The 21,266-nt window shown below is 30.6% G+C and overlaps 1 protein-coding gene across 5 annotated transcripts in view; it reads right to left on the bottom strand.

Moving 5' to 3' along the window:
- Nucleotides 1-5,173: 5,173 nt before the first annotated feature.
- LOC145252570 (lysine-specific demethylase 5A-like) overlaps nt 5,174-21,266 on the bottom strand; it is a 123,297-nt gene continuing 107,204 nt past the window's right edge. For 4 of the 5 annotated variants that reach the window (XM_080112189.1, XM_080112188.1, XM_080112191.1 and 1 more), the window contains 3 exons: nt 17,735-17,954; nt 10,018-10,230; nt 5,174-6,664 (listed from right to left, as the gene is read on the bottom strand). In XM_080112189.1, coding sequence (XP_079968315.1) covers nt 6,075-6,664; nt 10,018-10,230; nt 17,735-17,954 — 1,023 coding nt within the window. In that variant the 3' untranslated portion in view covers nt 5,174-6,074. The remainder of the gene's footprint in view (nt 6,665-10,017; nt 10,231-17,734; nt 17,955-21,266) is intronic. The other variant, XM_080112192.1, reaches the window with a different exon arrangement.

Below are 21,266 nucleotides of genomic sequence, written 5' to 3' on the forward strand. Positions count from 1 at the left end.
AGAATTCTCCTTATATTAAAAAACAAAAATAAAGGAAAATCTGTATGATATACGTACCTGTGACAGGAAAAAGACACTGTATTCCAAAAATTGTGTAAATTAATTAAGTAGGTTTACTTTTATAAAGACAATCAAATTTTACGGCTTAGGAGCGATTGTCTCGCAGCACTATTTTGAATACAGGCTGAAGGAACAAGAGAGAGAACTTCAAATAAATCAAACTTGCAAGATTTTAGAAAGAGATTCTTAACATAGGGAGGGGGTTATTGGAAAACTCAATTTTGCTTGAAAATGATTTTCCTTATATAAAAACAAAACTGCATGAACAATTTATATGATTTTTGTAATATATTTTCTTTCCGTTACAGGTATATACAGCAGACAGTTTTCTTATTTTTGTTTTTTTAATATGGGGGGAATTATGGGCAAGCACCAAAAACACCCTTTCTGATTTACAAAAAAATGCATTCATAGGAACTTTGATATCACATGGCTCACAGGTTTTCTTTATTCATGGTGTAATATTTGAAAGATGCTTGACTTCATTATTTTATTGTCAACAAGTTCCAAGCAATATCATCTTCATACACATAAAAACTCCACCTGAAAAATAGAACTCTGGAGCAGAGGCATTATATAATAGCATTTACAGAGCACAACAAGAACTTTGCAGTAAACGGTTGTATTTAGATATTTTCTACTTTTTTTTTTTTTTATGTTCATCCTTTTGTATAACATTTCTTTAACCTACCTCATATTGAATTTAAACTCATTCTCAGTCTACTGATTAATGTTGGAACAATCGACACATATGAGCAGTGTTTTTTCAAAGGTCTCATCAAGATGCTTATTTACCTTTGTTCCAGGACAAAGGTCAGATGGAGTTTTGCAAAACCAGCAAACAAGAAGCGTACTTTAGTCTGATACGTAAAAATTTTTTTTTTTTAAATGCTCCAGTAACCTTGTCGATTTTCTCTGGGAGAAGCGCATAAGTGAAGGTAAAGCCAAAGAAGGTGAACATCTTCAGACTGAACAGATTGATACGTCATCAGTTAACAGCAACAAAACCAGCTGGACTGATTGTAGAAAAGGTATCGTTGACTAACATGAAAACAGGTAAATATAGTGAAATCCCTTTTAGTTGCAACTTGTTTATTTTGGAGATTATTTTGATAAAATTTAGATATAAATGTGAAAGTTTTGTAACAATTCTTTCTCATGAGGTTTCATTTTTTAATACAAGCTACTTCAGGTTAAGTCACTATTTTTGATGACAAACGATTTAATTTTTACATTAAAAAAAACTTTTCAACTTACTGTGTACAATATTATATGTCTATGCATATATAAAATAAAAACAAAGAAAAAAAAAAAAAATGAACCGGAAATACCTCGTGGTATTAACCCTGAGCAAGCTATGCTGGCTTCCTCTGAAGGCGAAAGTTTACAGGGAATGTGAGATTCACAAGCAGTTCTCAGCCACATGGTTATGGGATGATGACAAACAGCGCCTAATATTCCCAAATAGTCCATCCGCATGATACTAGCCAGGCTCCACATCATTTTACTTTGCTGATCTAACAAGAACCAATGTTTCAATACAATTCACACACACACACACACACACACAGTGTGTGTGTGCCTCAAGTGTCACTCATCAATATGATGGGCTTATAAGTTGGACTTTTTAAATTTTTGTAAAAGACGTGAAGTAAATTTTTTTTTTTTTTTACCCTATTCTCAAATTTTGTTGCTATCTGTTTTTATATAGTCTCCATGAGATATTTTTTATCAACTTAAAATCAATCTCGCTAGACCTTTAGAGATATTACTGAACATTTGGGTTTGTTTGATGTCATAATTATTGTTTCCATTATTATATTAAATTTATGATTTTTCACATGCTGAAAGCTTGAATTTTTAGTTGTATGAAGGGCATTCCAGAAGTAAAGTCTATGTTTTTTTTTTTTTTTATCCCACCAGAATAGATCAAAAAGGGATTGCCAATTGCATTGTCATGAGGGCTGAAATTGTGCATTCATGACTTTAAAGTTTCATCTCTTTGTTGCAGATATTGACAGTGTGAGACTAAAAAAGCAACCTCTGTCATGAACATGGGTCAGGAGCAGAGATGTGTCATTGAATTGCTGATAAAAGTTTTTAATAGTACCCACTCCCATCTTTATGGCTCTTCAACTTTTTGAGTTGGAAAAAAAAATAATAAAATAAATAAATAATAGAAGGCTTTACTGTTGGAACAACCTTCATACACTGAAAATTGGCTACAGTACTGATAGCAGACAAGATGTCAAATTTTCTTATAACTTTGAATATTATAATTCAGTGGCTAATACTGCTATCAAAATATATGCGATACCATTGTTTTGTGGCCAATTTAAACGTTTTTGGATATGCAAATAACATTTTTATTTGTGATACCCACTTATAAGATTAATAAAAGTAAACAAAAGATTTCCCTATTATGCATAATCAAATGTCAATATTAAAAGTAAAATTTTGCAAGGCAATTATGGTTGACTTTTCCATTAAGAGTTTTGAGATTTACTCCATAATTTAAAAAATTTATATAATTGTGAGAAAAATAATCATGTTTTGAGAAATATAACCACGTGTAAGTTTGAAGTAGATGGGAGGGGGGATTACTTGCATTTTGCCTTTTATATCTAGTTAAATATATTTTTAAACATTTGAAAGGCAAATATTCTATAGGAAACAGGATTAAAAATGAATTAGTCTTTTAAACAGAATTCTTGGGATGAAAAAAAAAAGATATTAATGAAAACAATCATAACTTCAGTATTAATGTAATCTTAACATTTAAAAAAAATTAAATTAAACGTAACTTCAAATCAAATAAACAATGAGTGCTTGTGCAGAATGGTGGATTTAAACCAATACATTTCAGGTGGAAACGTTATGTACTTACATGTCATGTCAAAATTTATATAAATTCCAAAAAATTAATAGATGTACTAGATGTATTTTAAAAAAAAAATGGCTTATTATAATTATTTAGTCAAAATGATTGATTGCAGTTACCTTCCTTGTATCTAGCAAACTCTCCAACATACGATAAAACTCTATAAAATCAATAAAATCTATTTCCACTTGTAATTATTTTTCTGCTGGATTATTTTTCATAATTTTTGGAATCTATTCTAATTTCAACATGACATTAAGTAGGTAATGTTTTCACCTGAAATGTGTTAATTTAAAACCACTTTTCTGCAATAAGCACCAAACAATATCTAAATATTAGTACTTTGTTGAGATAATTGTATTTTATTTGAAATTTATACGAAAAGGACACAAAAGCCAAATTACAAAATTAGCAAAATACTTCTAGATAAATAGAATGGAGAGAAAAGTGTCATATGAAGCATGTCAAAAAAAAAAAAAAAAAAAAAAAAATTACTGAAAATAAATTTTAGAAAGAAAATAAAAATCAGTATTGGAAATTTTTGTTTATTTTGTATTTTATACAATCCCATAAAAATGAGGAAAGAAAAGAAAAAAAGACACACATACAGCAGCCATCTTGTAAGTGCCTTCAAATAAATGTTTTTTTTTTTCATTTTCTTTTTCTGTTAATTAAATTTCTCTTCTGTGAAGCACTTTCTGATTAAAAAAAAAAAATAAAATAAAGTGGCCGACCAGAACTGAAATGTAGCAGTCAATTTCTCTTTCATTCAGATGGAAGTCCTTCCCAAAAGAATTACTGATAGTTTTGAGAGAGAGAGGAGGGGGAGGTGTTGGTAAGAAAGAAGTTATTCAAACTAAGAGAGGAGAAGGAAGAGGAGAAAAAGAACAGACAAAACAAGAAAGCTGCTTCACCACTGTCAGGTTATGAGGTAAAACTGAGAAGAGCATCAACTTTGTTTCCAGTAAGTATGATGAGGATGATGTAGTAGACTAATGATCCAGTGGGAACTCAATTGTTCTTTACTGATGATGCATGGACTCCTCCTTTTTTGTTTTACACTTAAATAAAAAAAAACAAAAACAAACAAACAAACAAACAAGCAGGCCGGTTGGTATCTGTCAGGTGATAAATGCTGGTGACATGGGTTTGTTTGGTGCTTGATAAACAGAACTGGACAGAAACGTAGTAGTAGTATTAGTTGGTAGCAATGGTGTTGGTAGAAATAGAGGTGATGGTGATTGTTTTTTTTTTTTCTGGTTCTGCTATGTTTTATCATCAGTCTTGCCTTTCTTAGCTTTTCCTCAAACTAAGGCAGTGGCTCCAAAGAAAGTATTTTACTAAGGAAAAAAAAAAAATGCAGAGCCTTTTTATCTATAACATTTGCTATTGTTTTTGCTGTTTTAATCTAGCTAACATTCAATTAGATTAGCAATACGTTTTTCTTTCCCTTTATTAAAGTTTGCAAAATTGATCCGAGGTTAAAAAAAAAGTTTGTTTATTAATCAAACCATCTGAATGTAATAACACAAACCAACAGGGAGTCGAAAGAAAAAAAAAATGGCAGTTGAGGAGTCAAAACAGAAGCAGCAAATTTTATATTGTTGTTTTTTTTTTATAATCTTCCAAATTTCACTAATTTTCAAAGATTTCCAACCATACTAAAAACTGTGGAAAAAAATATATATATTTATATATAAATGGAGGATAAATTTATTTTGTATGTAAATTCTGGTTTTGTTCATAAAAAGATCATCTGTTGTCCAAAAGAGAGATGAGAGAAAGAGAATGAGGGGAGGAAAAAGAACTAAGAAAATGACGAGTTTTTTTTTTTTTCCCCCCAAGTCTTTTCTCCCCTCTCTTCATTGTCTTGTCTTCAAAAGTTAAGTTGGAGAGAGAGAGAAAGAGAAAGGGGGAAGGGGTCGTATTCATGAACATAAAGTGTGATTTTTGGAGGAGCAGAAAGGGAGAGGGTGTCAAGTTTGTTTTTGTTTTTTTTATTTAATTTTTTAATTAAAAAATTCTTTGTACAGATATTTTTTTTTTTGGAAAAATATAAAAACATTGTGAAAAGCAAATAAATATAATTAAAATAAATAGAGCAGCAAAAGGGACATATACAGCCTGCTTGTATGTATTTCTGTGTGTTGAAAGATTGAGTGAATGTGCCTTAGGTTTTTGTTACTGGTGTGGAGAAGATCTGCCATTGGAGGTAAACATGATAAACTTGGATTTAAAAAAAAAAAAAAAAAAAAAAAAGCACCTGCACAAATTCACCCAGTCATTTTAAAAAAAAAAAATAAAAGTTCAGCTTGTAGGAAGTTGGGTTAGGGTGGTGTCATGAAAACTGTACAGAAAAGCTGCGTATTTTAGTTGATGGTCACAGAAGAGTAAGAGGCTGATTCTCGTCTCTGACAATGGTCACCAGTTGATCAGAGACTGGTACTTGTTTTGAATGCATTCTTCTTCATTTGAGCAGACACAAATCAAAAAGCAATAAATTTATTAGAGACAAGAGAGCCGAAGAGTACAGAGAGCGAGAGAGCTGAGGAGTACAGAGAAATTAAAAGGAAGGAGACAAAGACATTTTTTTCTTTTTTTTTATGGAAATGAAAATCAAAAAGAAAAGAAAATTGAGGTTGAAAGCAAAAAGAACATTTTTTTCTTCTTCCTCTTTCCCCTCTTGACTTTGGTGAAATTGAATGAATTTCATGAATTCTATTTCAGCAACAAGTGATTTTGACAACATTGGTTGCCTTTCCCATAACAAAAAGAAATAATAGTAAAAAGAGGGAAAAAAGGATCAGTTTTGTTGCATTTCAATTCCTCTTTCTATGTTCAGATAGAAAAGAAAAAATAGAAATGCCAGAGTGAAAAGAAGTAGAGGGTGAGCAAGGGAGATAGCCCATTCTCCCCGTCTACAAGTACGACTGCAACTATAATGAACTATAATTCCACTAAACTTGCTCATGAATGTAAGTATGCAGATATATACAACTGATGTGAGGAGGAGGAGAAGGAAAAGGAGTAGGAGTAGTTGCTGTCGAGAAGGAGTAAGAAGAGGAGGCGCTGGTGTGGAATGAAGAGGCAGAGGTGATGTAGGAAAAAGAAGAGCAATTTTATAGAGTGCTGGCTAGGAGACCAATTCCATGTTAAAAGCTGTCAGTTCAGAGTTGATCAGAGGTGATGATGTAGTTTCAACTGCCATATTGTTCTCCAAGACTCCCTTATTTGTTGTCAGACCATTGCAGCCCTTGGGATGCGATTCGCTGTCATCCTCAGAATCAGCATCCTCTAAACCAGCCTCAAGTTCCATAAGTGAATTGTTATCCTCTTCAAGATCATCGTAATCCTCCTCTTCCTCCTCAAATTCTTCATCCTCCTCCTCCTCCTCGTCAACAACATCATCATCGACATCATCTTCGTCTGCGAGGAGATCGAGAGCACTGTCATCTGTCACCAAATCACCATCGGCAGAAATGTCCATTTGGTGGTTGGTGCTGGTGCTGCTGCTGCCGACGACGATGACGCTACTATGGTTCAAAGCACCACTTGTCGATGTTGCAGTCCTGCCATTCGACAAACCGCTCAGACACAATGGCACTTTGCATTTGAAGCACACATAATCAGCATCCTCTCCAACTTCATCTTCTCCGACCCCAACACAAAGGAGGTGGAACCACAATTCACATCGGTCACATTGTACCCAGTTCACTTCATCCCCTGAGAGGAAAATATATAAGAAAAAAAAAAAAAAAGAAAAAAAAAAAAACACGAATGTAAAACAAAAAGAATGTAATTACAGAAAGAAAAAAATTGATAAGAAAAAAAAAACAAACAAAAACATTGTTAAAATAAAATTATTTTCTTCCAACAATGATCATAAAACTTGAAGGAAAAAAAAATCCTAAAGAATAAATACTATTCCACACTCACTAATGGAGAGCTGTTGATGCAAGTCCATAGAAAAAAAAAAAAAAAAAAAAATTATATATATATATATATATATATATATATATATATATATATATATATATATATATGGAACGAAGGTGTCATATTCCCAAAATCATGAATACTGTTCAAGTAGTTTAATTTTTAAGTACAAACATAATTTTATGAGGAAGTAAAAAGGGACTATCTCATGTTGCCATCTTTAAGAAACAAGGATAGATAACTTCACAATAATTAAAACTTGCAAGATCAGCTGTGTAACGCTAAAAATTTTACATTAATTGCTTTAAATTGTTTAAAAATGATTTTCTTTATAAAAATAAGACTATCAGTTAGTGATTTTTGGAATATAATCTTTTCATTCCATGACAGGTACATTATAAACATTTTTCTGTATTTTTTTTTTTTTTTTTTTTAGGTTGAACTGTGGACTTGCACCAAACTTTTTATAGAGATGCTTAGACACATCTAAAACAGGTCCTGTGTTCAACAATGAAAATGACATTTCAAATTGCAGGATTTTTTTTTTTTTTTTTTTTAATGCTGAGTCACTACTTACTAAGGCCAAATGCCACTTGAGGATAAGGGTTACAAAAAGCATGATTGTTTGAGAAAGCCTCAGAGATGTGAGAAATAAAATCATTTGTTCATTAACTTTGACGTGGATGTCTTGTTCGAAATTCAAGTCGTCATTTGAACAAATCTATTTATCTTATCTATAAAACACTTCAACCAATGTTGGTAGATTTGATTTTAATTGTTTTACGACATAATTCTTTTGGGTCATTTAATGCCAAAACATAATAGCCATCATTAGTGAATGTATAAGATTAGTTGAATACAAATCATTTTTCTAGAATCCAGATTCTGCGTTCACCAACAGTATGAATGCATAATTCAACTTGATAACTTGGCAAGATTTGAACTTTGCATAGCTGATTCTAAAGTTTTTTTTGAATGCATTCATTAAGCCAATCCAATACCCTTCTTGATGGTTGAGAAAAAAAAAAAAAAAAAAATTCAAGCCAATTTTTTTAGCAACTAATTTTAAATTTCTATCTGTTTTATAAAAAAACTTTACCAACGATTATTGATAAATAGCTGAGCCATAAAAAGTTGGTCAGGCTCATAAATAACAGTTCCAATTTCCACAATAAAGTTAGCACCCAAAGTTTAACAGCAACAATGACCCATGTACAGTAGATGAAATAAAACATTTATTGCTAGTAACAATAAATACAAACTACTTTTGTTTTCGGTGTTGCTTATAACAGTAACATTAATTTGCTTTTAATGAAAAGGCTTCAATTAGAGTAGATTCAAAAATACTTTGAAAAATTGCCAGGATTTTTTAATCTTATCTCCTCAGATTTTATTATACTTAAATATTGACTTACCATTAAAAAAGTTGATACAAATTTAGCATTTAATTTTAAGGTAGCGTTAGAAAGCAAATTTTTTTCTATAATAAATGCCAGCGTTATAAGAGATAAACTGGAAGGTCATCCAATGCAAAAGGGAAATCTGCATTATTTGAATTCTTCTTCTCTTCTTCATTGTTACTCACACGTTTATGCAGATATAACCTCAGGCCTTCTTCAGGTGTATCTTAGGAATCTTTCAACAAGGTACAGGAAGGTCAGAGGTTGCATCAGCAGAAACGTGAAAATAACGCTCAAGAAGAGTAGTCTGAATTATCCAAATGAAACAATATATTAATCCTCATCTCAAAAATTCAGAGACATGAAACAAAAAGTCTTGTATTTTGCGTATATCTTCACTTCAAAATACTTGATGCAATATAGATTTTACAAGTAACCATTTTGCAAAAGAAAGTCCCAGAGTTACAAAATATGTTGCCAGTTTGTTCTGAAAATTTACCCAATCTATTAATATTAGCGTCTATGGATGCTCTCAACATTCTACTTGCTTTTTTTTTATACCATTTTTCTTCTCTCCTTTGCCAGCTTTTTTGGACACTCACTAATTATTATTTTTTTTTTTTTGTTCCCGTTGTTCTATTGTGAACATATTTACTAATATTTATTTAAATCTATATTTTACACTTTATCCTTGCATTATTAGTTCAACATTATGAATATTGGATTAGTCTTCAGCAGAAATTAAAAAAAAAGAAAGTTATTTAGCCATTCAAAATGATTTAACACCAATTTTCTTTTAACTTGAAACATTCAAACAGACATTTCTATTTGACTTTCCACAAAGGTAGACTAAGACATAAGGTCAGGTTTTAATCTGAGAAAAAATTAAGCTCTCATCAAGGAGCACTTTGGATTGAGTTAAAGAGGGGTTCTCCTTTACTGACTAAAGGTGGAACAGATCAAGTTAATCCAAACACCTACTACATCTTGAATTATTTGTCATAAAAGTACAAAATAAAATTTACCAAATTAGGCACAAACAGTTTAATCTTAGTGAAAAGATCAAGAAAAGTTGCTTTTTATAATTTGACCTCAAAATGCTAAATACTCAATGCAACTCACGAAAAAAAAAAAAAAAATAATAATAAACACATTTAAAAGAATATAATTAAATTCAGAGATTGAAAATATTTGATTCAAGGATTCAACAACTTTATGCACATACAGTTTTCCTTTAAGTTATTGTTCTCAATATTTCCGGCAAAGAAATTTTTTTTTATCAGCTGTTTTATTTGAGATACCCTCTTGTCCGCTTCAGGTGTGTTGTTACAGTTTCTTATGCACTTCATTATCGGATTATTAAGTACATAAGAAAACATAGAAAAGTAATCAATAATTTTTAAATACAAAATCATGATAAATGAACCACACACCCCAAGATAAATGGCAGAGATGTAACGAAAAAGTAGATATTGACAGTGATGAGGACAAGTCTGAAGACTGAAGACAATAGAAATAATGAACATAATTTTTTTTTTATTAACTTTGAAAAAGCTCAACTTTGGAGAGGGGGGGGGAAAAATCTGAATGATGCATTTGTTTGCTGGCAAATGAAACTGCAAAGGTGAAATGAACAGGGTTGGGATAGGAAGATGAAAGGAGTAGGAGAAGTAAAAGAAGAGATGCAGTAATGGGGTATTTTTTGTTTTTAATGAAGACACATTCTCTCTTCGCACACACCTGTAGGTTTGAGACACTTAAGTGCCGCGCAGTCATCATCATCATCGCCTTCGTCACCACTCGAGGAGTTCCCTTTACTCTGCCGCTTTTCTTTCACGCTGTTTTTCTTGTCGCCACTTCGAGCTGCACCTGAAGGTTTCTGACTTCTCTTTAGTGGCTTGTCCTCTTTCTTGCTTTTCACGTCATTCGAATTTGTGCTGTCCTTAGACTTTCCTAAAATGAAAGCAACCATACACACATGATCAGGGAGGTGAAGAATGGAGACAGAAAAATGAAAGGAAGAAGAGGAGGGGGACAAGGAGGGAGTTAAAGGAATTCAGCAAGGTGTAGTGGGGAAAGTAGTTTACTTGAAAAATTTAAAAAAAAAAAAAAAAAAAAAAATTTTTTTAATTTTTTTATTTACAAACAATTTTATGCATGTACTGTACTGCTAAAAGAAAAGATTAAAAAAATAAAAGAATTCGACCGGTTGTATGATTAGAAATATTTTTCAGTCTATTCTCAAAAGATTGAAAAGTTTTTCTTGAATATTCAAGCAAAAGGCTGCGCTCACCCCTCACTCTTATAAGTGTGAACCAGACATTTCCTCATCAAATGAGGATTGATGCACATTTTAGACGACCACATTTGGCAAGACTTTTTGCATCATTCATGTTTGATCTTTTTGATTAAGGAACAAACTTCATATGGGCTTCGTACTCATGGTTTTTAGTGCCAAAACATTAAGCTGAAAAAACTGTTAGAATGCCTTGCATAATGTAATGGTAAACTTATCACTGCTAGTGTTTGATTCCCAATGTCCCACTCCCCATACTTCTAAATTAGTGCAAGAAATAACAAATGATATGTGTATAACACTGATTTTTGATCACTCATATTTGTATATGTAATACTGGTATTATGTGAAACAGTCATTTATTTTAGGGGCTCTAGAAGTATCGTGCTTTGGTTGACTTTGATTAAATTTATAAACATCACTACAGTAATGTTTATTTAATAACACAAACACGTGTGTTAATGCCAAAGCGGTGTTATAAACAATATTGCCAGAAATAAAGGTTTACTTTATCATAAGTTACATATACTTATATTAGCTGAGGTTTGCTCTGTAGAATGGAATTAAAACAAAAGTTTTTAAAATAAAATATTTTTACTTGCCTTTTTATTTAAAGAATATTTTCAAATATTAAATATTGTGTGTGTGAAGCTTGGATGATTATTCTTGATAGAAATGCAAAAACATAAGGTTAGATTAAAAAAAAAAACCCAAAAAAACTAACCAATTTAGTTTTTGTAAGAAATTTACAAAAAATTTTCTGGAGAGTAGTTTTATAGAGATGTATTTGTGCACCTACTTTTGTTTTAACTGCTTCACATTAGAAGCTTGAAAATAATTTTATAAGATGCTAAAACAAAAGTTCAAAAATATAATAAAAAAAAGATTGCTCCACATGAAAGTTTTTATCTTATTGTTCCAGTATTTACCACTTTCAGTAAACTTTCATTTGAGATATATATATATATATAAGTTATATCTATCTATCTATCTACCAATTACCGGGATGCAGTCAAGTCATTTTGGCTTTTAATTTTTATTTGTTTGAACATTTTAATTTCTAGTAAATGACATTTTAACTGACTCGTTCCTCTGGCTGACTTATTCTTAGCCAATTATCCCCCCCCCAAAAAAAAGCAGCCATATTAACAGTTGTCTGTAATAAAACGCACACAAAAAAAATAGCCAAGTACATTATTATTAACTGTATAAAAACAAATGAAAATTAGCTAGTCAGAAGCAAAGTCTGTTTTGTCAGCTTAAACGCTATTTGGGCCTGACTTTGAAAATCCTAACAAAATAATTTTGTATATTAGATTACATAAAAGATGCCTTATGTTGTATCAACAACCATTGCCAGCATGTTCAATCTAGAGTAAAAAGAGGAAGAATATCCAATTTTTTACAAAAAGTTTAAAAATAAAACTTCTAAACACTGATGTATACAATCAAGTCACACAAAACATTACTGGTAAATTCAATACTCATTGGGAGACATATTTCTAGTTTCATGCTATAGAAAAAAGAAAATACAACACATAATGATGGTCGAAAGACTAGTGAACTTTAGAGGGAGGGGGGATCTTTCCTTCTGCGTTGGTGTCTATTACAATCATTACTTGTAAAGCAAGTTTTTGTGTTTTAACTAATTTTAAAGTGCTTTTTAAGTTTAAAACAAGTAGTGTTGAGTTGCTAAGTTAAAATGAGAACAAGATGGCTGACATAAGACGGTTATCTGAGGAGACTTGATTATCACTCAAAACTCGAAAATGAAACAAAATATTGAGAGAAACCCATGCAATAAATGTCACATACTAGTATTTTGTTAAATTTTTTTTTTTTTTCTTATTTTGGAACAATTATTCAAACCCCTCCCTCCAAACAAAAAATTGTTAAAACATCAATTGCCAACCAATTCAGGAACTTTATACATATAAAATACATTAATGTGACTTGTTTGAATGCGTTACTCAAGTTTCATTGCATAGTTCAAGAATATAAACATTTCTAATGATTGAAAAAAACATGAAACTAGTAAATCAAATTCTTTTATGCACTCAATTCTAAATAAACAAAAAAAAATTTTTCTGTGTAGTATAATGAAAATATATTTACAAGAGAAATAATTCCATTGCTAAATATCTGCATATGTAAAACTCAATGTTATTCAGTAATAGTTAATGAAATTCAGATGTGGGAGTAATCCAATATTGGCGGAATTAAACTTCAAAGTTATATGGAATAAGGATAGACTGCACACGTTCATCTGAGAAATACTGAACCTTTGCAGTACAAAAAAAAAAAAAAATATATGTATATTCTTGTATTATGGAAGATTTATTTTCAAGTTATTAGCCTTTTCCTTTGTTTATTAAGATGGACAGCAGATTCTTTTGAGGTAAATAAAAAATTCATCACAGAAAATTGCAAGTCAATGCCTTTTTTTTTTTAATGTAATTTTTTAATTTCTGCATTTTTTTTTTTATACAGTTAGAATAATGTTTTGGCGAGTGATATTTCAAACAACCTTTGTCCTTCCATAGTTACTAATAAAATGTCAGAATTGGTTGAAATTCTATAAGTTTAAAATATTTGCATTTAAGAATTGCATGTTTTTAAACATATGCAATTCAACACAAACACATTTATGTATATAGACATTTTCTTTTTTTGTATGGCTTGCCTAGATTATTGCGCGATTACAATACCTCTTGTAAACACTTCATTAGATGATCAAATTAATAGGAGAGATGCATTTTTATTTTCAACTGTATTTATGCATAAATAGTTCCAATTTCATTGGAAATCAGCGGAACAGCTTCGATAGTTAGAACTTATCAATCGGACTAATCACACACCCACTGAAAATAATTTGAATGCAAGTATGAATCAACTAAACGAAGAAACAAAACTGTAAGTAAACACAAGAAAAATAAAAATGAGATTTAATAGAATCCCAAATTTATTTGGATGAGAAGGACAGCTAAAAAGATCAAAATATAAAACTAAGTTTTTATTATTTTAATTGCTTTTTATTAAGAAAAATTACAGTAACAGATCCCTTCTTACATCTGAACATTGGTTTCCAACACTTATACTTTATGGGTATACCAAATTTTACATATCAAAATAATGGTTATTTTTTTTTTAAATAAAATTCATCAGCCTTTGAGCAAATGACAAAATCATGATTTAAAATTATTTGTTGATAACTTGTCTTATCGTTATACAGTTAAAATCATGGCGATACTGGTTCTTATCAGGTCATTGAAATTAAGAATTAAGCAATACTCCATTTGATTATCCTTAGGTAGGTAACCATTTGGGTATAACTAGTGATGTAAGCAAGCTATCCAGCTGCACACATGAGGAAGGGTACCTGGTGCTTAACTGGTGACACACTTATGGTTTGGGCCATTTTTTTTCTTAATGCCGTGAGATTGAGAAAAGATTTAAAAATCTTTTAGATGGAGAAAGAAAATTTTTTTTTTAACACTTGTCCACCCCAAGCAAGGTATATTGCCATTTGGATGTAAGGAGAGGACCGATATGTCTGTTTACATTTAAACTTCTGCATTTCAGTATAGTCAGGGAAGTAGGGAGAGAAGTTCGAAGTCAACAGTCTCACTACTTGTGTTATAGAATAAAATTCATTTGATTATATATATATATATATATATATATATATATATATATATATAGGGAAAAAATTCCTAGTTGTGTTTTACAAGGCAGCCATATAGGGACTTACTTTTCATTCATAACTACATTAATAGATATAAATACCTGAAAAGTTTTTTTTTTCAGTGTTACAATTTTTGTAATTGAATTTTTAGATATGAGATTTTATAACTATTTTAGAATAAAAATTATTCCTGTAAAGATTTTTCACAATATTCCCAAAAAAATAATGTCAAAATATTTGAAGAACAAAAAAGTTCATGTCCAATTCCTGTGAGAGAAGGTACTTTGACAAACAATTTCAGCACATACACACATTTCTTTAACACTTCAGACTATTTGCATCAAAAACAGCAAGCTGATCTTATAGAAACATGAATTTGTTTTTGCATTGAAGTAATTTAATTTGATGGAAGCAGCATCCTCAAAAACTTCAAGATCTATTTTTCAAATTATTTCATAAGTTCATCAGGTAAAAAAACAAAAAAACAGCACATGTTCAATTTTAAAAATCTGTAATGAATATTGTTTTAAGTTTTATAATGTATCTGAATGTAAGAGACAAGACATTTTTATACAGAAAAATGGAAAAATAAATTCAGAAAAATGGAAAAATAAATTCTATAAAATCTGAAAACGTCACTTGTTTCTTATGTTCATTAAATATCAATATTGATGAAATCATAGTATAAAGACTAAAGTGGAAATATAGAGAAGGCTTACACAAGGCTAGTGTTGTTTATTCATATGTTGAAACAGGCTTAACTCACCTGGAGTTCTATAAACTTACCTGAAACCTACATAACTTGTGAAACAACTGAATGTTGAAGATTTTTTTCCCAGCAATTCAATCTTCAATTTGTTCCATCATTGCTCCAAATATTACACTTTTCAGTAAAATGAGGTAATTTAAAAGCTTGTTCAACATATCTTTACCATCAAGTAAAAGATAAAGAAATTTATTTGAAATATATTTGGATAAAGGGGACGGGTGATATTTTGTTGGAACAAACTTATAAATTATACCTTTTTTTTAATATTCATTTTTTTTTCAGCAAACCAAATAAAAAAAAACATTGAGAAAATCTACATCGAGAACTTTGAAAACATGTCCACATTCAGAAATTATTTTTTGTATGAATATAATTTATTTTTTAGGAGAGGTGGAGAAGAGATAAAAATAAAATTTTCTGTGTAAAGAAATCACTGCACACAATTTTATTAATGTAGGAAAAACATCATTTCAGAATTTTAAATCAATTTTCACACAAAATACAGTCATTGCTGCATCTAATCAGTCATACTGAAGAATTTGTAATATATAAAGATTCATAGAAGGCAATACAATGCAGAGATGTAAAAGATAGAAACTAAAGACGTAATGGTGGAATAACATGCATGCTTGAACACATCTGATGAAGAGTAATTTTCCAAATATTATACACTACAGAACTTCCATTTGACCATCCTAACACAAGTAAGAACACAATGCAAGTATATATATATATATATATATATATATATATATATATAAATATAAATGATAAAAGTTGAATTTACATAGATTATTTCACCATTATATATCTTAATTTGTTTCAGATTGTGTCGCTCCATTCCACCTTTACATTGTATTGATTTTTATGAATGTTCTTTATATAAAAATTAAACAATGCAATGTAAACTAAAAAAAAAAAACTATGAATATGATGCTGATATTATTTTTGTACTAGAAAGTCTTTACAATAATATTATTGTCCATGTGTGGTGGTCACATTTGTACAAGACATCTATAAACAGCAAAGATGTTTTTATCTTAACCTGATTCATAAAAGTCTGTAATAAGATAAAACTATTTCTCAGGTAAGATTTTGAGGAATTCACGAATGGTAATTAGTTAATGCGAGTGATTGATTTCCATGAATTTTCAATAAGACTGTTCCAAGGTCCAAAATAATGGAGCAAAAAAAGTTTTTAAATTTTTAAGCTAACATGTTTTGCTTTTCATTTTCTAATATATCAGTACCACTTACCTCTACTTCTTTTGAATAAATCTAATATATACAATTATGTCAACCCAATTTTAAAAATTTTACAAATCAAACTTTAATTCTAACTTTGTTAATGTTGTACCACGTTATTGGCTATATATAACCAATAACATGGTACAACAATAAAATATGAAGCAAAAAAATAAAAGCTACAAAATCTGGTCCCACAATTTACTAATGTGGAGACATACTTAAACACCAAAAAGCAATATCTAAGGAAAATAACTCTTTTTTCATTTTAGCAAGAGTGTTCCTTAATTGATTTTCATCTTATAGATATTGAACCTAACAAATAAGGCATGGGTATAGAACATAGAAATATTCACATAAGATTGTAACAGATACCATACAATGCTGAGTCGGTACAGTTAGTAATAAAGATGAATGTGAAAATTATGAGAACAGAGTCCCGGTTGTTAGTGAATATGTGTGGGAGAGAGGGTGAATACAGATGAATTCAGAATGAAAAGGTTAGCAATAATATATATATATATATATATATATATATATATATATATATATATATATATATATATATATATATATATATATATATAGACACAGGTAAAATGGTTAGTTCCACTTCAGAAAAAAGCAAAAAGACTTTGTAGAAAAAAAGACCAGTTGGTTTATTTATTGTTAAACAGGTTGAGGAAAAAAAAAAAAGGTGCCTTATTTCTTTACTTTTAACAATTAATTCAATAATTTACATATTTTGTACAACTTTCTGTCAGTCACAAACATATAAGATATCTAATATGGCTACCTAAACTGAAGAGAGAAAACAAAACAACAGAAATGATAAGTTTGGGAATAGAGATTGCATCAATTTTTGACAGTTTTGTATTAGGTGAGATTATCATCAATCAAGCATTTTTTAAATAAAAAAAAAAATTTTTTTTAGAGAAGGGCTCATTTTGATATAACATATTCAGCATAATACATGAAATCATTCTAAATCCTGCAATTTTCAAAATGTTTAACTGGTTATGTCAACTATAGAATAAGAACACAATAACAGTCAATTTTAAAAATATAGTCTTTAAGATAATCATTCCAAAAGGATTAATCAATAGTAATCATTTGTTTTTCTATAAGAAAAAGAAAAGATAAAAAATTATTACAGCCTCTATTCCAAAATACAACCAGAAAGTTAAAGTCTTACACATAATATTGATGTAAAAAGAAAAAAACCCTGACTTTTCTTGCGTAGCAATAAAAAAAATATTGCTTTCAAGAAAGTTGTATTTACATGTTTTTCATCCTGTTTGTATGTTGTATTTTCATTTCTTTTTCCAAAAGTAGGAAAGCCCAAGAATAATTGTAAATGCAGAAGACAAAAAAAAAGGTTGGAAACAAGCTAATATGAAGACATGACAATGACACTAATCGCTGGTGACAACAGTGGACTGTAGAATGTTATCACCATTACCTTTATCTTTGAACTTCATTTCTTTATCCTTAAGAATTATTTTTTTCTTGGATTTTATAATATTTGGATCTTCTTTGTTTTTCTTTACTTTGCCTTCGTGGTTATCTGATTCATCGGTTTTCTTCTTTCTCTTCTTTTTAATCTTTTCTTTGTCCTTGTCTTTGTTCTTGGAACGGTTTTTCTCTGGCTTTTCTTTGAAAAATATTCTTTCGGAAGATTCCTGTAAAGAACAAGAATATTAATGTGACCTTTGGACAAGAAAAAATTTGATAATTATCAAATTTTATTTTAAAGTCACTTCACAATTGTATTAACTTTTCAATCAGGTGAATGACTAAACTGCAATAACACCTTGATAAAATTGCTAATCAAAATGTCATAATACTTCAGTAAAGTTACCCCAGAAATAAGTTTTTTTTTGTCTAGCAACCAAAATGTAATAGCAATCTGCTAAAGAAATTATTCATATGAAACTTCTCATTAGATCATTGAAGTTAAGTGACATTAATGGTGTAACCATTTTGGAATACCAAGCACTGCAAAAGCTAACACCAAAATTATCTTTCCTGACTGCTAGTGAATTTAATATTCCTAGAAACATCCCCCTGGAGGGATGAAGCTAGCTTAAGTTATCTAGAGTGAAGGCCACATCAGGATGAGGACAACACAAATGAACTGTAGATAATCATAAGAAGATTTGCAGAGGCATCAAAACCATTTGATTACATGATTAATTAAAAAAGAACTGAGGTACTTTTTCCAACAGGTGTCAAACTAATAGACTTTAGTACAAAAACAAAAAGCTAGTACAGATATCAAAAATCATGCAAGCTTTAAATATTTGGTGTCATTTCTAGGGATAGATCTCTTAAAAGAACCTACAAAACAAGTCAAGCTATGGAACAGTACACAAAGGACATCAAATTAAACACAAAACTAAAACATAATTCTGCTGTCCACCATTCTTATTTGACTGTGAAATGTGGACAATTTACAAAAATCCAAACATCTCTTAGATGTTTAGATTCTTGTTCAGAGTTTTTCTTATATTAAACAAAAATATAAAATCTGTATAATATACATTCTCGTGATGAAATGAAAATATCAAGTAGTTTTTATTTTTAAATAAGAAAATCAAATTTTATGAATATTCGAAGAGTAACTGTTTCACCTGCCATGTTGAAAAATATGTCAAGAAACAAAGATAATGCAAACAGAATTCATACTTGCTAGATTTACGTTGCAATGCCTATGAATTCCCATTAATCGATTAAAAATGATTTTTTTTTTTTTTTTAAATAAAAATAGAAGTATTTGATCAATTTATTTTTGAATATGATCTTTTTGTTTCACCAGAGGTATATACATCATACAGATTTTTCTTTATTTTTTAATGTAGGGGAAATTCTGGGCCAGAACCAATCTTTTTGCCATACTAAAAATTACTCTGGTGCTACCAGATCAGGCTGTCTACTGACTTCTTGAGACGAAATGCACCTACAGATATGTTATTTGTTTTCTATCTCTCTTTGCAAAACTTGTGTTCTGCAAAACTAAAAACAAAAACAACAGCCCCCTTTTTTCCCCCTCTCTTCCCTTATTTTTTTTCTTCCCCTACCACTACTTCCCAACCCGGTCGGTGGGGCATTAGAATACACCGACTGCCCCCCAGCAGAGGGTAAAAGTCCTTCAACAGGGCTACCTGTTTTCCGTAGGTGGCGACCCGTATCACCTTGGAACGGGATCCTGGTAGTTGAGGGTTGCAGAGGACAGAAACAAGTTCCTCTCCATCCCAACACACTACTTTGGCCCTTACCTCGGTTAGACGGGCGGTCGGAGAGGCCCGCTCCGATCAATTGGCTGGTCATGTCCAGCTCTAAATCTGACACACATAACAAGAAAATACACTCACACTCCCCACATCACACAATAAACAGATTTAGAAAGCGGTGGCTCATGGGTCAATCAACTAACTGGACAATGGATCTGACATGACTGGAAAACAAATATTATTACTGAAAATCAGTGAAAATCACATTTAGTAAAAATGGATGAAGCACAGGTGCTCAGACCCACCAGTTGGACAAGTATGTCCTTCTTATATCCCTGTTGTTGTTGGGGGCAAATGGGTTTCCCCCCCAACACTTCCCATATAGGGCTCCGAGGTGGGTGGGGAGCAAGAAGGATGAAATAAAATTAAAATCAATATGAATAACAAAAAAAAAACAAAAAAAAAACAAAAGGACTCACTCCGATGTTTCAGATTACACAAGCTCAGAAAATGAGCAAGAATATATTAAAAAAAACATTAATAAAGAAAACTTCCCAAGATTCTTAGTCATTGAAATCCTGGGAGATAAAAAGACTAGCGAGCTATCTCCTTTCTTAATCGAAAAAGTGATATCCCAAAACAGCAAACCAAAAACAGTAAAAAAAAATGAAGAATGGTAACTTACTTATCGCAGTTGATAATTACAAAGATGCGAAAAATATCTTAGAAATGGAAAAATTCCATACTTACGAGTGTAAAACCTTCACTCACGAAAGGTTAAACACCTCAAAAGGAATCCTAAGAAGCCACGACTTGACTTTAGCTACCAAAGATGAAATCAAAAACGCTCTTAAACCGGGAAAACAACAGAATATATATTAAAAAAAAAACCCAGACAATCCATACCTACTAGAACGTATGTATTAACTTTCAATACCCCCAAAGTCCTGAAAGAAATCAAGATTGGGTATACCAACGAAAAAGTAGAACCATATATACCAAGCCCATTAAGATGCTAGAAATGCCAAAAAATATGGGCATCACAGAGAAGCTTGTAGAGGACATGAAACATGCGGAAAATGTTGTTTAAGGAAACCCAGCCACACAGAGAGCGAGTGCCCCAATGAGGCAAAATGTTCAAATTGCCTGGAAAACCACCCAGCTTTCTCCAAAACTTGCAAAATCTTCAAAAAAGAAAAGGAAATTACAGAAATGAAATATAAAGAAAATATCTCCTTCCCTGAAGCGAGAAAAAGGGTCAACTCCAACAAAAACATAAACACCTATGCAGATATTACCAAAAACCCACCCCAAACCAACCAAATTGACTACCAAGAATTACTTAACAAATTGATCTCTGAACTCACAAATTTAATTGAAACCCTAAAAAAAAACCAAAATGAAACCAACAAAAAACAAATACTAACATACTCAAAAACTCAACTAAATGACCAAAACCAAACACAAATTCCAAAGAATAAAAAAGAAACTCATCAACAAAAACCACAATTAAACTTATGTGAAAGATCTAAATCATGAACTAGAACAAAACCAGACCATAAACATACAGTATCAGAAGAAATGGAAACAAAACAGGAAAACACAAAACCTCCTCCTAAAATGCCAAACAAACCAAAAACAGAAATTCTATTAATTGAAAAAGAAAATAAGTATGAATTAATTGAAACAGTAAGTCAGGAAGAACATGTAAAACGGAGCAAATCCAAAAGCCCCAGACCAAAACAAAAGAAAAAAACTCAG

Source organism: Euprymna scolopes, chromosome 29, assembly GCF_053919585.1.
Source record: "Euprymna scolopes isolate OS-2025 chromosome 29, ASM5391958v1, whole genome shotgun sequence".
In the NCBI taxonomy this organism is placed as follows: domain Eukaryota; kingdom Metazoa; phylum Mollusca; class Cephalopoda; order Sepiida; family Sepiolidae; genus Euprymna; species Euprymna scolopes.